General features: G+C 50.8%; 1 protein-coding gene across 3 annotated transcripts in view; it reads right to left on the bottom strand.

The window, feature by feature from the left end:
* KCNIP1 (potassium voltage-gated channel interacting protein 1) overlaps positions 1 to 12,554 on the bottom strand; it is a 407,173-nt gene that overhangs the window by 251,408 nt on the left and 143,211 nt on the right. The window contains exon 1 of one of the 3 annotated variants that reach the window (XM_027520006.1): positions 9,432 to 10,023. The exons of 1 other annotated variant lie outside the window; for it this stretch is intronic. In XM_027520006.1, coding sequence (XP_027375807.1) covers positions 9,432 to 9,492 — 61 coding nt within the window. In that variant the 5' untranslated portion in view covers positions 9,493 to 10,023. Of the gene's footprint in view, positions 1 to 9,431; positions 10,024 to 12,554 lie in introns of those variants that run through there. One more of the 3 variants, XM_027520007.1, reaches the window with a different exon arrangement.

Below are 12,554 nucleotides of genomic sequence, written 5' to 3'. Positions count from 1 at the left end.
CAGTGCAGGAGACCAGGGTTCAATCCCTGGGTTGGGAAGATCCCCTGGAGAAGGAAATGGCAACCCACTCCAGTATCCCTGTCTAGAAAATCTCATGGACAGAGGAGCCTGGTGGGCTGCAGTCCATGGGGTCGCAAACAGTCGGGCACTGAGAGTACATAATCCTGGTCTTCTGTTTCATTTAAGGGAAAAAAAAAAAAATTAAAAAAAGGATCAACTGCAGAAATGCTCATCTGGGGAAATCTGACTTCCTGGCGATTCATATAAAAACAAGCAATAGCAAATGTCATGTTGTATATTAATGCATTTATACGGAATCTAGACAAATGGTACTGATGAACCTATTAGTAGGGCAGGAATAGAAGCTCAGATGTGGACAGATGTAGGCGGTGGGGGAAGGGGTGGGTACAAACTGAGAGACAGCATGGACACACACATGCTATCACAGGGAGAACAGCCAGCCAGTGGGGAGCCGCTGCATAACACAGGGAGCTCAGCTCGGGGCCCTGTGACAACTAAAGGGGTAAGGCGGGGTGGGGTGGCTAAAGAGGAAGAGGAATATATGTATACTTACAGCTGACTCACACTGCTGTACAGCAGAAACTAACACAGTATTGTAAAACAATTATGTTGCCAAAAAAAAAAAAGTAGTGAAGGGGAAGCCTGGGTTCAAATCCCAGGGCTGACGCTCAAGCTGTGTGACTGTAGGCAGACTGCCTGTCTTCTCAGGACTTGTTTGGTTATCCTAAAATGATACTTCAACCAGAAAGCTTCAAAAGTCCCTACCAGTTTGATATATAATCCTATAGTTACATATATACATATATGATACATACACACACACATACTATAATCTGTGCTCTAAGTCAATGCTTCTCTAACTTCAGGGGCCTCCAAGCCACCAGGAGATCCTGTTAAGATGTGGGATTCAGTAGGGGTCTGAGACTCTGCATTCCTAATGAGCTCCCAGCTGATGCAGAAGCTACTGGTATGAGGACCACGCTTTGAGTAGCATGGTTCCAAGACAGCGGTCATTTGCCTCTCACACACCTTTGCTATATTCAGACCTCTGTATCTTACATGCCTTGTTGTGTTGAATCCCCATCATGACTTTGGAGGTATTTACTATTGATATCTTAATTCTCTGGATGTTCACAGAGGCAAAGGCACCTGCCTGAGGTCAAATAGCTAATAACTGGCAGATCCAGGTTTTGAATCCAGGTCTGTCTAAACAAAACCATGTGTCCATACCTGCTATTCCACATACATGTGTGTGATACAGATTTAGGCCAATGTTTGGCTAAGAATGGGAAGGAAATTAATGCGAGAGCAGAAGGCAAACACGCCAGCAAGTTCTTGTATTTGTTTGTTTTGCAAAGATGACCACTCATCCACCCACTGACCCCTTCCTGCCTCTCGGGACCCCCTGAAAACACAGACTGATTCTGGTGCCTGATTCTAACAGCCTTGGAGGTATTTAAGTGCTCCATCCTTCTCTGACAGGCAATGATGGCTATAACAAAGGGAGAAGAATTTAGTTCACAGAAATGATGAGAGCAGAGGAGAGATGTTTAATCCTATTAATGAATCTGCTAATTGGCCTTCTGCCCCCAATCCTTTCATATTCAGGCATCAGATTAAACAGAAACAGATCCAGGGGTGGTTGGGGATGGGGTGAAAAGCATTTTTTTCAAGGCCTGCAGATGGTTTGGTGGCTCCATATGGCTAAATGAGGTGCTTAGCCTACCCCTGGATGCCTTCTCCCCCACCTCCACACACACCCCGTCTTGGCTTGAGGTGAGGTCAGGAGGGAGGAGGCTGGTGAGGTTAAGAGCTCAGGCTCTGGGGTCAGCCAGAATCAGGCTTTGCCCTCCATATGCTGTGAGACATACGGACAGGGCACTTCCCTTCCTGGAACCTCAGTTTCCTTGTCAACAACATGGAAACTGTACTAGGGTTTGCTCTCCAGGGTTGGGTTGTTATTGTTGTCGTGTGTCCAACTTTTTGCGACTCCATGGACTGCAGCACTCAGGCTCCTCTATCCTTCGCTATATCCCTGAGTTTGCTCAAACTCATGTCCATTGAGTCGGTGATGCCATCCAAACATCTCATCCTCTGTCATCCCTTCTCCTCCTGCCTCCAATCTTTCCCAGCACCAGGGTCATTCCCATGAGCTGGCTCTTTGGATTAGGTGACCAAAGTATTGGGAGGAGGTTAATAAAATAACCCAGGAAAAGGTAGAGCAAAGTGCCCAGCAAAGAGCAAGGCCAGGTCAACGTTTGCCATCACTATTATTATTAACCCTGGTAGGTGATCCACCTTCTCCTGTCTCATCACTGGGAATTTTTTCCATCATCTAAAACTCACAGCTTCCCACAGGAATCACCAGAGAAACTGCCCAGGATTCTAGTGGCCATAGCTGTGATGGCTCTGGGGCCCAGAGGGGTGGACTCAGAGGTCACAGGTCCAAGGCACAGAGGTCACCAAGGAAGGCCCAGGCACAGTACAGATGGAGCAACAGCGGAGGAAGGGACCTGCCCTGAGATGGGACGAAAGGCAAGAGCAGAGCCAGTACTGCCTCGGGTTGCTAAGTCACCTCACCTCCTGTGAAGTGCAGTGCTCACTGTCTCCTGGGGCCCCTCCACAGCCCTATCAGGGAGATAAGGGGGACGCTATCATGGTCCTCATTTCAGAGAGGAGGAAACTGAGGCTCGGAGAGGTTCATCTAAGAAGTCGCAGAGTCAGAGTTCGAGCCCAAGTCTCTTACTTTAACCAGAGGTCCTAACCATTGCACACCCTATTCCTAACTCCCTGATCTGAGCTGAGTGTACCTCCCACTGCCCCTTACTGCCCCAGTGAAGCTTTCAGTTCCACCTGGAATAACAAGAATTAATGTTCTCTTCCCATGGCTAGGGTATGGGACGTCAGTGATGGCCCAACGGATGACAGCTACTCCCTAAAATGACCCATTTAAAACACCTGGAGGACAGAGAAGCATTTAAAGTCAGGTTGTCTGAAGGTCCCAGGGCTCTCTCAGTCAGTCTTTCAGACACACAGACACACACACAGAGACTCCTTCTCTCTCCCCTAATACTGTTCGTCCTCTGCCTGATGAATGGGAACATCACCTCCAGGGCCATCGTGCAGAACTTTGCAGCTCTTCTCCCTATGAGTAGCCCTGAATTCCTCATCTGTGCTGCCACATTCCTGTACTACTTGGAGCCATCAAGGACTCATACCCTGGTCTATCCATCCTTACCTCTGGGCAGACAACATCCATCAGCATCAGGCCTTGACAGGGGCCCTAGAATAAGACTCATTCCCTGAGAGCTAGTCAGAGAGATAAATGTGTACATCTGTAATCACATAATGCTTGGAACTGTAGCCAAGGGAAGGAGTGGTAACTGTAGGGGAGCAGGGCAGACAGAAATGTATTTTGCCTGCAAGAGCTTGGGAGCAGGTGATATTGAATGAGGCCTTAAAGGGTGTATCAGTCAGTCAGTCAGTTCAGTCACTCAGTCGTGTCCGACTCTGCGACCCCATGAATCGCAGCATGCCAGGCCTCCCTGTCCATCCCCAACTCCTGGAGTTCACTCAAACTCACGTCCATCGAGTTGGTGATGCCATCCAGCCATCTCATCCTCTGTCGTCCCCTTCTCCTCCTGCCCCAATCCCTCCCAGCATCAGAGTCTTTTCCAATGAGTCAACTCTTTGCATGAGGTGGCCAAAGTACTGGAGTTTCAGCTTTAGCATCATTCCTTCCAAAGAACACCCAGGGCTGATCTCCTTTAGAAAGGGTGTATAGGAGTTTGCAATAAACAGGGAGGAGGAAGTGGAAGAAGAGTGGGGAGGCCAAAGGGAATCTCAAGTGGAGACATCAGGGAAGCAATGTTGAAGGACACATGGGATTGTTTAGTGAACAAGCAACTAAGTGGACAGATACACGGATTTTTTAATCTCAGACAAAATAAAGGGCAACGTGAAACACAAGGGAGCCCACTGTAGGTCAGTCTTCACTTTAGGTTTTGAATGAATCAACAAAAGAGTGAAAGCTGAGAGATACTTTCCCACCTTCCCCAAAGACACCACACTCCTACTGATATCCAAAAAAAAAGTGACCAGGACTCTTCTTAACTGAGTTTATAATTTTCAGCTCTCTAAGAAGCAGCACCTTGTATATGTTTACTGGTAACTAGCTGAACTAAGGTTTCCTGTACCGCTGACTCCTTCCACGTTTCACAGTAGGGGGCTTAGATCCGGGACTTGGGGAGCAGGACTATCAATGCTCTTCATGCAAAGACAATCTGCTATCGTAGCCTTTCTGGGACTTCATTCACCATTCATCAGTTTGTAGATTCATGTGTGCACTCATTCCTTCAGTCATTCATTCGATCCTCCATTTGCTTCTCACTCATCTATTCATTTCTTTATCTCTTCATTCTCTCACTCACTTATAGTGTAGGTACCCATTTGCACCTTCACAAAGCAAAGCCTTTTTAGATACACAAAGAGGTCTAAGACACGGTCCTTTTCTGGGGGCCAAAAACTCCCACTGATTTTAGGCAGCAGTCCTTTCACGCCCATCCATCAGTCTTTCCCGTCTCCTGATCCTTATTTGCCTTGAGCTCCAATGACTCTCTTCTGGGATGGAGGGACCAGAGCTGTGCCTGACCCTGGGTGTGGTCTCCCACACTTATGTGACTCTCAGGGCGCTGGCAAACAGGAACACTGCTCTCAGCATTTCCCTGCTAAATGGTAAACAGGCTTAGTACAGTCCCTGGACAAAGCTAATTCAAAGCCAGCAGACCAAATAACAGAATTCATTTCAGGGAAAGGGCTGGTAACTGAAATTCCAGAGGGAAGCTAACTTTTCCTCCGGGCTCTGCAATTCTAGGAAATAACAGAGAATGGCCAAGCATTCCATTACTTATAAATTCCTCCATGGAAGATTTATGGAATGCCTACTATGTGCAAGAATGAAGATGGGAGCTGTGAAGAATGATTCTGAGTAACTCAAAGTTGACATTCTGAGGGTGGGGGAGGGGTTAAACCTCCATCAGTTGCCTTATTTAAAGCATGAGTTGAGAGTCAGGAGTATGTACCTCTAAAAGATTAAGGAATTTAGATGGGAGAAGTTGCTTCTTTCTGAGGCTTGGGGAAGCCTCCCTGAATGTAGAAATAGCTGAGTGGGAACTTGGAATGTGAGTTGAATTTTAACTATTAGACAAGGAAGCGGGGGAAAGAGTAACACAGAGCTAAAAGGACAGACAAAGATGCAGAAATAGGTAATACTCAAGACATGAACACCCCTGCACAGCAGCATTCCTCTTTCAGACATAAGAACGCTGGCATCCCCAAGGGGAGGTGACTTCCAAGGGCCCTGAGCCCAGAGCACTGCCGCTCTCCGTCTCGTCGCCTCCCGCCATCTCCCGGACTGTGCCTCGCTGGGCATGCTGCTCTGAGAACCGACCAAACCTGACCTCAGCAGGAGCATGCTCCCACAGGGTCTTTAAAATTCCACAATGCTCACTGATCTAGGAGTGAGGGGAACGGTCCCGCATTTGTCTCTAATCTGCCATGTGGCCTCAGAAAAAGCATCTAAAAGCCATGAGACTTTGTTGGCTCATCTATTCAACGAACACCCTGGAGACCCAGGCTCAGCCCTTGCTGAAGGCTCTGAATGCTTTCCCTCGACCACGGAGGACGGACAGCCCAGCCACCCCTACAGTGTGATGCTCCCCCTAAATTCTCTTGCTCCTCCCTCCACAGGTCCAGCTGCTGCCCCTGTGCAATCCTCCTCTAATCACCCCTGACCTGCCAGCCCTTTAAGCCCAGAGCTGTGTCTTTTGTATGATAAGCACATACAAAACTGTTAGAGCCAGAAACCCTATCTGGAATGCAGAGTCTGAATCTCTAAAGCAGGACTTCTCCCATTCTTAATTAAAGACAAAGATTCCAAACAGAGAGAAGGACAGGAAATTAATGTGAAAGTTTTTCATTCAGTGACATAGCTCTTAAATTATTTTAGATTTCTATTGCCTTCTGGAAGCTCTCCCTGAACACCTAGGTTGGGCTAGGCACATCCCTGCCCTCAGCACTAAATCTTGTGGAGCTTTATATGTATTTGATTCCAAACTATATTTCCAAAACACGCAGGGCATGTGTTGACTAAGATACAATGCTTTCAGGAACAGCCACAAAGCAGAGGCCAGCGGCGGCTGCGGCAATAGGACCAGCATCTGAGCACATGGGATTTAGGTCCCAGTTTCCTGGACACGGCAGAAAGAAGGCTCCAGAAATGAGTGGTGAGCATTCCCACAGGCACACACTACTTCCAGCATGGCTTACTCTAGGCATTTGGAAGCTCCAAACAGTAGAGCCATAAATTGAATAGTGGTTAAAATTTGCTGACTGCGTATCATGTGGCAGCGCTTGTGCTAAGCATTTGATTTACATTATCCTGAAACCCACACAACACAACAGCTATTTTAAGATTGTAACTACTACTGTCCCTGTTTTCTAGTTGAGAAAAATAAGGCTTAGTCATACAGTTAGTAAGTGGTAGCGCCTGGATTTGAACCCAGCAGGAAGACGGATTCCTGAGTTGAAAAATCTCCACCACTCTCTTCTGACTGCTTCTAATTAGATCTGAACCTGAGGTCTCAGAGATCATAGTGGCAGCTCTGAGAAGAACATCAGCAATAGAAATCTTCAAATTTGAGAACCGGATGGAAGCTGAGAAAATGTCTCATGTAATTTTCCCCTTTAACAAAGGTGAAACTGAGGTCGCCATGGGGCAGAGATCTGACCAGAAAGTGATCTCTGATCACTAGCCTTTCCAGTCAGTTTCCAAGCCCTCGCCTCTCTGCAGAAAGGGTCTTCTGCTGATCAGCCTTCCACCGAGCAACACAAGAAGATAAGTCATTGCTCCAGGGAAGATGCTTGGGGGAATGTATGGAGCTGTGTATACGAGTGTGCTAAGTCGCTTCAGTCATGTCTAACTCTTTGTGACCTGATGGACTGTAGGTCACCAGGCTCCTCTGTCCATGGGATTCTCCTGGCAAGAGTACTAGAGTGGGCCATCCCGCCCTCCTCCAGGGGGTCTTCCCCACCTGCATCTCTTACATCTCCTGCATTGGGAGGCAGGTTCTTTACTATTAGCCCCACCCGGAAAGCCTGTGTGGAGCTGGAGGCCCAGACAATCCCAGCCAGTGTGCAGGGGCTTTGTGCGAGTGGGGCTGAGTGGATACCCCGGGCTCAGGCAGCTTGTCAATAGCCCTGGACCTGCACTGAGCTTCAAACAAGCATTATTCTGAGAGTTAAGTGAAAATGGGTGGATAAAGCACCTACCACTGTGTCAGGCACACAGTGGGGGCTCGCTGAGTGCTGGTGCCCCCTCTTTCCTTCCTTAGACTCTTAGGAGAGAAAAGCAAGGAGCTCTGGCCTCTGGGAATCCTGCAGGAATTTGTCTGGGATGACCTGGAGTTTTGAGTAGGAAAAGGGAATGGTGGATGGCAATATCTGAGTGATGCCTGAGCTCTTCATCTCTGCCCGATCCTTTGTGAGGACTGTATCCTCTGTGTCCTCCATATCCATCATTCAGTTGACCTTGGCATCTTTCAACAGTCTCCTCTGGGTCCCTGGTGGGTGCAGCGAACACAGTAATCCACGCATGGTCCTCCTTCTCTCTACTTCCTCCACAACCTGTTTTCTGCCTGGAGACAGTATGCCTGTCCATTTTATGGATAAGAAAACTCAGGCTTAGACAGGTGGAGGGATTTTCCTGAAGTCACATAAGAAGGGAGTGATGGGCCTGAGGTTTGCACCCAGACTGTTGGGCTCTAGGGTCCAAGATCTTTCTGTGACACCTAGCTGCCTCCCAGGATGCAAATCCTGAGTTTCTTGTCCCCACAGTACTCTGGCCTCTGGGACCTCACGGTGGTCGGATGGTGGTGGTGGGGGGGTGCGTCCAGGATTTGGTGCTGAACTTTGTCCCCACTCATCCATGAGGAGTGGGGCTCAATGTCAAGGTTGTAGGCCAAGGCTTGCAGACCTCTCCTGCCTAGGAATGGTAAGAAGGCAACCAGTCCCTTTCCTGCCAGAAGGATGTATAACTCAGCTGGACATATGGGCGGAGGCCTCTTTCCCATGTTCTAGGCTCTGAATGCCAACCCAGCTTCGTCACCTAAGATCCTCACGCAGAGATCTTATTCCTCAGTATTCAGCAGCCTGAGGTCTCTGTGGACTGGGCCAGATGCCAAGACCCCTCGTTGAGAAGTTATTCTTCAAGAGGTAGCTCTATGATGCAGACTTCCCTAATGAACCGGGAGACCAACCAAGTCCTGACAATGGACTCACTGTGCACCCTGGGGTCCACCATTATCCTAATGCTGATCTAATTACCAGCCAGCATAAGGGATAGCTCTAAGCCTACCTGGAGCCAGAACCTGGGCTCCAACAGCAGAACTTAGAGGTTTAATGGTCAGGTAACTTAAAATCTTTCTACCACTCACAAGAATATTCGAGCATAAAATCCGAACAAACCAAACCCACATATTCTTTTTCCTAACTGCATGCAGTGTCTTTATTCCAACAACCAACTTTCAAGCAGGTGGAGAGGAGGTCTGTATAGACCCCTGTGGTGCAACACGTTTTCCCCAACTTCCTGTGGACCCGCTGGGCAACTGTGCCACTGGTGAGACTAGGCTTATCTCAGCTGGCACCCAGGCAGAGAAGGGACTCCAAGATATTATGCTTTCTAATCCCCGATGTTAGCTCACCTCTCCGCCAGACCTTGACAGTGCCCTCAGCTCCTCAGCGGTGCCCAGAGAGTGGCAGCATCTCGTGTGATGCCCTGGCTCCTGACGCCCTGAGCCACCAGCACACAGCCTTGGAAGTTTTACCACCTGACTGCAGCTGACTCCTTTTGGCTTGCAGAGGCTTATTAGGGTGGGCAGACAGCACTCTCTCCCTGATGACCGGCCCCCAGGTCTGCATGGCATCGCTGCCCGGAAGGGAGTTCAGTGTGAATGTGCAGGCACCCTCCCCAGATGCCCACAGCCGTCTATGGGAATGGGGAGAGCTTCTCAACATTTACACCCAGATAATTCAGCGGCTCCCCCCGACCTGAATTTGCCTCTGCCTTCTGCGCTGAGAGATTCCCCCAGGAGTAGGGTCGTAGTACCTGGTGTCCCAGAGAGGTCCCGTGGTCCCTGAAGTCCGAATCCACTCTGGCCCTCTCCTCTGCGAGCTCACCTACGTTCACACTAATCCTCCCGCCCGATTCTTACTCCTGTGGATACAGGAACCTAAACCTACTCTTCATGGAGAGGGGCGTCCGGGCCAAGGGGAACAGGTGGCACACCCCTGCACAGCACCGAGCACCCCCCCAAACCAGCCAAGGGAACAAAAGGAAGAAGGAGGTGGCTTACCTTTCGAGGGTCGTCTTTGTTTGGTTTGCAGAGAGGAGAAGGTGCCCATGACGGCCCCCATGGCAGCGAAGACTTGTGTGCGACTTGGGACCTCGGGCCCTGCCCCTCCCCTCCTCTGGAAGGAAAGCAGTGTGGATCTTCCACTCCGAATTGGAGGAGATTAAAAAAAAAAAAAAAAAAAAGCACCCGGCAGCTTGCTGCAGCTTGGTATTCAGCGAGTGTGGGGCTGGGGCTCTGGGAGCCTTTCCTTTCCTTCTTCAGCCCCGCACATGCACTGACTCACAGGGCTAGCGGCTCCTGGCGAGCCTCCGGACCCGAGCCCGGCCGCTCCCCTCGCCGAGGGTGGAGGACGATAAAGCCTGTCTGGCGCTGGACACCGGGCCGCCGCTCCCGCGCGGCCGAAGCTCCCGAGCCAGCGCCGCGTGCGGTGCGGGAGCCGCGCTCGCCCGCCCCTCCTGCCGCACGCTCCGCTCCCCTCCCGGCGCTCGGGCTGGGTCTCGGGGGGCCGAGTACCAATCATGAATGAACAGAGCAGGGACGGCGTAGAGCGGAGCCGCGCGCCTGCCTGCCTGCCTGCCGCGCTCCAGGCGAGTCTGAGCCGCTCGCAGAAAGCGGCAGGCGGGCAGCCCCGGAGGGGCGGGGCGGGGCCGGAGCGCACGGGGGCGCCGGGGGCTGAGGTCTGGCGCATGGGTGGGGTTCAGGGGGAGGCAGATTACCCCTCCGGAGAACGTGTGTGTGGCCCGTGTGGGGTGCGTTGTTTCATTTGTCTTCAGGGAAAATCTTATTTAATCCACCTCCTGAATTCACGGGGTGAGAAAAAAGTCTGCTCCACCCAGGGAGGGGTGTATAAGGGTAAGTCCAACTGGGATGTCTTTTTTTCCCCAGTAGTCATCTATGGAGGTGAGAGTTGGACCATAAAGAAAGCTGAGCGCCGAAGAATTGATGCTTTTGAACTGTGGTGTTGGAGAAGACTCTTGAGAGGCCCTTGGACTGCAAGGAGATCCAACCTGTCAATACTAAAGGAAATCAGTCCTGAATATTCATCGAAAGGACTGATGCTGAAGCTGAAGCTCCAATACTTTGGCCACCTGGTATGAAGGGCCAACTCATGACGCTGGGAAAGATTGAAGGCAGGAGGAGAAGGGGATGACAGAGGATGAGATGGTTGAATGGCATCACCGACTCGATGGACATGAGTTTGGGCAAGCTCTGGGGGTTGGTGAAGGACAAGGAAGCCTGGTGTGCTGTAGTCCTGCTGCTGCTGCTAAGTCTCGTCAGTCGTGTCCGACTCTGTGTGACCCCATGGATGGCAGCCCACCAGGCTCCCCCGTCCCTGGGATTCTCCAGGCAAGAACACTGGAGTGGGTTGCCATTTCCTTCTCCAATGCATGAAAGTGAAAAGTGAAAGTGAAGTCACTCAGTCGTGCCCGACTCTTAGCGACCCCATGGACTGCAGCCTACTAGGCTCCTCCATCCATGGGATTTTCCAGGCAAGAGTACTGGAGTGGGGTGCCATTGCCTTCTCCGGTGCCGAAGTCCATGGGGTCACAAAGAGTCAGACATAACTGAGCAACTGTACAACAAAGGGCAAGAAATTTCCCTGAAGTTTCCCATCCAGGATGTGGGATTAGAACTTGGAGCCTGGGGCTCTGTCCTGGGAACCTCCTGGGAACACTCCCGTTGGCACATGAGGACAACTGTGGGCCACTGAGCTGGGGAGCTCACCTCTGGGTCCCACCAGATTTAAAGCCTCAGGTCTCCTAACTAGCAAGCAGTGCAGGGCTTCTCTATGGCTCTGAGTTCTGGAATCCTGGATAATGGAGCAGAACAGGTAGGAGCTGGCCCTACCTCCTTCCTGCCCTCCCTGTTGAGGAAGAGGGGTGGAGGTGGGGCTGAAGCCTGGGATACAACAGGACCTAGGATGGCCAGGACTTAAGGAACAGAGGGGTCATTGCTGGGGACGGGGTGATGGAGCCTCACTGCAGCCTCCAGGTCTCTCAGGTGTCTCTGGACGGAGCACCAAGCCACTTCACCTGCAGCCTCTGCTCATCTCCGCACTACCTGAGTGACCAGGATTGGCCCTTGAGACTTTACTAAAGGCTGCTGCCGCTGCTAAGTCACTTCAGTCGTGTCCGACTCTGTGCGACCCCATAGACGGCAGCCCACCAGGCTCCCCCGTCCCTGGGATTCTCCAGGCAAGAACACTGGCGTGGGTTGCCATTTCCTTCTCCAATGCATGAAAGTGAAAAGTGAAAGTAAAGTCGCTCAGTCGTGTCCGACTCTTAGCGACCCCGTGGATTGCAGCCTACCAGGCTCCTCGCCATTATCTCATTTCCTCCACCCCCAAGGCTCTTTAAAGAAGCACTGAAAGTCGCTCAGTCTTGTCTGACTCTTTGTGACCCCATGTACTATACCCTGCCAGGATCCTCTATGCATGGAATTCTCCAGGCAAGAATATTGGAATGGGTAGCTGTTCCCTTCTCCAAGGGATCTTCCCAACCCAGGGATTGAACCCAGGTCTGCTGCATTGCAGACCAATTCTTTACTGTTTGAGCCACCAGGAAAGCCCTTGAAGAAGCAGAGTACAGATAAATCGCAAGAGAGAACTCCATGGAGACAGCGGGAGCCTCCCATCAGTCCCCTGGCTGTAGGGGCCCTTTATCCTGCTGTTCTGAACGGTGTACTCACTAAGGTGATCTCGGCCAGCTCCAACCAACCTTGGTTTCAATGGCTGCGGCTCCCTCTACCCTGGAAGGTGAGCCAGCTCACACACTGTCTCCAACTCTGACCCCTCCCTCATGCATCCTGTTATGGACTAAATCTTTATGTTTTCCCCGAGTTCATATGTTGGAACCCTAATCTCCAGAATGATGGTATATGGAGATGCAACCTCTAAGGAAGTGATGGAGATTTAAATGAGGTCATAAGGGTGGGGCCCTGACCCTGTGGAATTAGTGTCCTTACTGCCCACAGAACAGGCATCAGATCCCCACCGCCACCACATGATCAAGGAAAGACCATGTGCATACACAGCAAGAAGGCAGCCATCTGCAACCCATGGGGAGAGCTCTCACTGGACACAATCTCTGCCGGCACCTCACCTGAATCTTGGACTTCTAGTCT

Source organism: Bos indicus x Bos taurus, chromosome 20 (assembly GCF_003369695.1).
Source record: "Bos indicus x Bos taurus breed Angus x Brahman F1 hybrid chromosome 20, Bos_hybrid_MaternalHap_v2.0, whole genome shotgun sequence".
NCBI classification, from domain to species: domain Eukaryota; kingdom Metazoa; phylum Chordata; class Mammalia; order Artiodactyla; family Bovidae; genus Bos; species Bos indicus x Bos taurus.
This window is presented reverse-complemented; position numbering and strand designations above follow the sequence as displayed.